Here is a 3,471-nt window from a genome sequence, read left to right as displayed (position 1 = left end):
TGGCCCATTTTGGCTAGTATTGTGGCAGATTTTTACACCGAACCATTTATAGTCGGTGTATACCACGGTAATAAAAAACCAAAATGCGGTAATGATTTTATGCAGTATTTTACGAAAGATTGCGTTGAAATTTTGAGATTAGGCATTATAGAATTTGTGGGACAATTGAGGTGACGATAGCTTGTTATCAGTTAACGCTCTTTATTGTTACCTGATACACTATATTCTGTACACCCTTCAGTCTTACAAAATGCGTGTGTGTAGTACAGATCGAGATGACTGACTGACTGATGTAACTAACTTAGGCAATGAATAGATAGATTACATAGGTTGGTAGACAACCGTTGGAAACAGGCACCAGCCAGTCGGGCCTTATGCATCGGCGCGCTGCCAACATGGCGCCAGATCCAATAGGGACAAGCAATTATCCTTCAGAATTTGATAAAAAAATAACTGTAAAAATTAATGGATTTATTTGCGATACCCCCGCAAGATCTTTTATCAAAGGAATTGTGGGGCATAATGCCCATTTTGGATGTGGTAACTGCATTCAGGAGGGAGATTATGTAAAACATCGAGTCACATTTCAAGAAATCCATGCAACACTAAGATCAGATGAATCTTTTAAGCTTAAACAACAGGAAGAGCATCATAAATTCACTTCAAGTCTTGAAGAATTAAATATTGGAATGGTCACACAATTCCCTTTGGACTATATGCATCTTGTGTTGTTAGGAGTAATGAAAAAATTGCTGCAGTTTTGGGTAAAAGGTAAAATGAACATACGTTTTGTGGCAGCTGTATCAGACCGTATTTCAAATTTGTTGCTGTCATTTTCGGTTTTCCTACCAAAGGAATTTTGTAGGAAACCAAGAGCACTCGATCAGGTTGATCGGTTTAAAGGTACTGAATTTAGGCAATTGTTGTTGTATACCGGACCCGTGATATTTTTTAACAAATTATCTCGCGATAAGTATATTCATTTCTTAAGTCTCAGTGTAGCGATTCGAATTTTATGTTCGAAAGAATATTGCGTACAACTACTTGATTATGCACGCAGCTTATTGTTGTATTTTGTAGAAAATTACGATATATTATATGGAAATGAGCATGTCTCATACAACGTGCATAATTTAATTCATTTGTGTGACTACGTGAACTTATGGGGGCCGTTAGATGAGTTTAGCGCATTTAAGTATGAAAATTACATGCAAAAAATTAAAAAAAATCAGATCTTCGAGTCGACCTTTACAACAGTTAATTAATCGTTACATGGAAGAAGATAATTTGAACTTAGCGTGCAAAGAAAAGAATTATCCAATTGTACAGTTTAGTAATATTTCAAATGCTAATGATGAAAGGGTAATAAAACCAATTCAATGCAAGGACTTCTATATTAGTACACGACCTGCTGATAATTGTTACTCCTTGCTTGATGGTACAACAATTTCGGTTATGAAAATGTATTTAAAAAATAAACAGATTTTCGTTCAAGGGAAAAAATATTTGAATGTCAAGTCATTTTTTAAAAGTCCATGCGATTCTTTAAGCATCGGAATTAAACAAATTAACGAATTAGAATACGAGTCGGTTATTGCTTCATTGACTGATATCAAAAGAAAAAACGTAAAATTGCCTTTACGCGAAGAACAAGCAGTAGTATTGCCTTTACTTCATCAAGAAATCTCTTTATGGCGAGTATTGATATACATGTAGCACATAGAAATGTAAGAAATTAATATTATTTAACAAAAGTTATTACTATATTACTTTGACAGACAAAAAATCAACAATGACAAAAGCATATGCAGTGGTAACGTTTACCCAAGACGGTGATGTTGAAGATGAAATCGTGTCTGAGGTACCGAGTTCATGGCTTCGATCAAATGCAACACAATGCTGGTGGCCATCGGTCAAAAATATAAATTCATTCATATTAAAACAAACTTTGCCTGATAAAGATGACTCAAAGTGGGCTCTATATCCTGTCGAATTTCATGGATATTATGGTAACCTATATTTTATTATCTATCCAGTTTTTATAAGTTATTAATATTGTTGGAGAATAATGTAATTTGAAAATTATGATTTTGTCCCAACCAAGATATGTTAGAACAGGCTAGAGCGAAGTCTACAAATTATTCATCATGTGATGACGGCAATATTCTACACCAAACAAAGAGAAATGTGCGAATATCCAGCAAATCCCAACGGGAAAAAACTCCGGCTAATTCTGATTCCGAATCTGATCCTGAGTCGAGATTTACTTTGCCAAATCCACCGACTCTTACAATGACTAAGATGCCTGTTACTAAACCCGCAAGTACTCCCAAGCCAGTTCAATCCATTGAAGAAGTCGTTGATCTGCAGGTCATTGAAGGATCAATAGTATCCCACAAAAGTAACGGCACATATTGATCTATTTATTATTTATACGTATTACCTTTATATCATATACATTGTTTAATAAGTATCAGGAATTATTTTTTAATCGCCAGTGCTTCTTATAAGAATAACACAATTAAATTTTTCAATCGACCGTACCTGGCAATTGTGTTTTTCAACACAGAAATTTTTATTGCGAAAAATATTACCTCAGCCAGGGTTTGAACCTGGACTTCCCTACTCACTAGGTTTAAAGTTCTTATTAGCGAGTATTCCAAGATTATTCTAGTCCTTCTCTAATTTTGTAGGCGTACAGGATTTACATACGCTAATGACATCAATGTCAACTAGCATGGAAGGTATTATATATTTTCTTTATCTTGTAATTTTTATTTTTGTTGCAATGATTTCTCAATGTTATTAATTTTTTAGATCATTTTAATAGAATATACGAAGTGTTAACTTCTCTGTCACAAACAGTTAAAGAGTTAAAAACTGGGTTACTAGCTGTAGAAATAAAAATTAATAAGACTCGAGATCCCCCTGCATTGGACGTGACAAATATGGAGCGTTCTTTCCCACTTCAAACAATTGATGATGTCAAGGCTTTTGAAAAGAATTTAACAGAAAATGTGGAAGAATACAACAAATTTGTAAATTATTGTAAGCAATTAAGAGGCCGTTAGACGAATTAAGGATATACGAAGACATGAGACAAGAGGAGCGTGTGGTGTAGTAGCCTTAGTGTTATGCCGAGAGAACGAAGGATCCCGGTTGGCTCCGTTTATTTTTCCGTCGCTTACATTACATTATACCATATGTATGAATTTAGTATATATGTATAATATGTATATACATACACTTTCATATTACTTAATTTTTCACGAACTTTCATGCTGCAATCTTATCATCCTCGAATTTTGGGACATCCTAATAAGGTAAATAAAGAAAAACATCATATAATGTAAGCGACGGAAAAATTAATGGAGCCAACCGGGATCCTTCGTTCTCTCGGCATAGCGCTAAGGCTACTACATATATATATGATATATATATATATACAGGGTGGGCCATTTTAATTTATAC

At 34.3% G+C, this 3,471-nt stretch overlaps 1 protein-coding gene across 1 annotated transcript; it reads left to right on the top strand.

Annotated features, from left to right (window-relative positions):
* Positions 1 to 1,588: 1,588 nt before the first annotated feature.
* On the top strand, positions 1,589 to 3,450 carry LOC105556217. The gene is made up of 4 exons (XM_012003301.1): positions 1,589 to 2,009; positions 2,105 to 2,401; positions 2,694 to 2,744; positions 2,818 to 3,450. Exons 1-4 carry the CDS (start codon positions 1,793 to 1,795, stop codon positions 3,069 to 3,071), a joined length of 819 nt encoding a protein of 272 aa, XP_011858691.1. The 5' UTR covers positions 1,589 to 1,792; the 3' UTR covers positions 3,072 to 3,450.
* The last annotated feature ends 21 nt before the right edge of the window (positions 3,451 to 3,471 follow it).

This window comes from Vollenhovia emeryi, unplaced genomic scaffold (assembly GCF_000949405.1).
Source record: "Vollenhovia emeryi isolate VEMERY1.0 unplaced genomic scaffold, V.emery_V1.0 DF940210.1, whole genome shotgun sequence".
Classification (NCBI taxonomy): Eukaryota; Metazoa; Arthropoda; class Insecta; order Hymenoptera; family Formicidae; genus Vollenhovia; species Vollenhovia emeryi.
The sequence above is the reverse complement of the archived record's forward strand: the minus strand, read 5'-3'. Positions and strand labels throughout refer to the sequence as shown.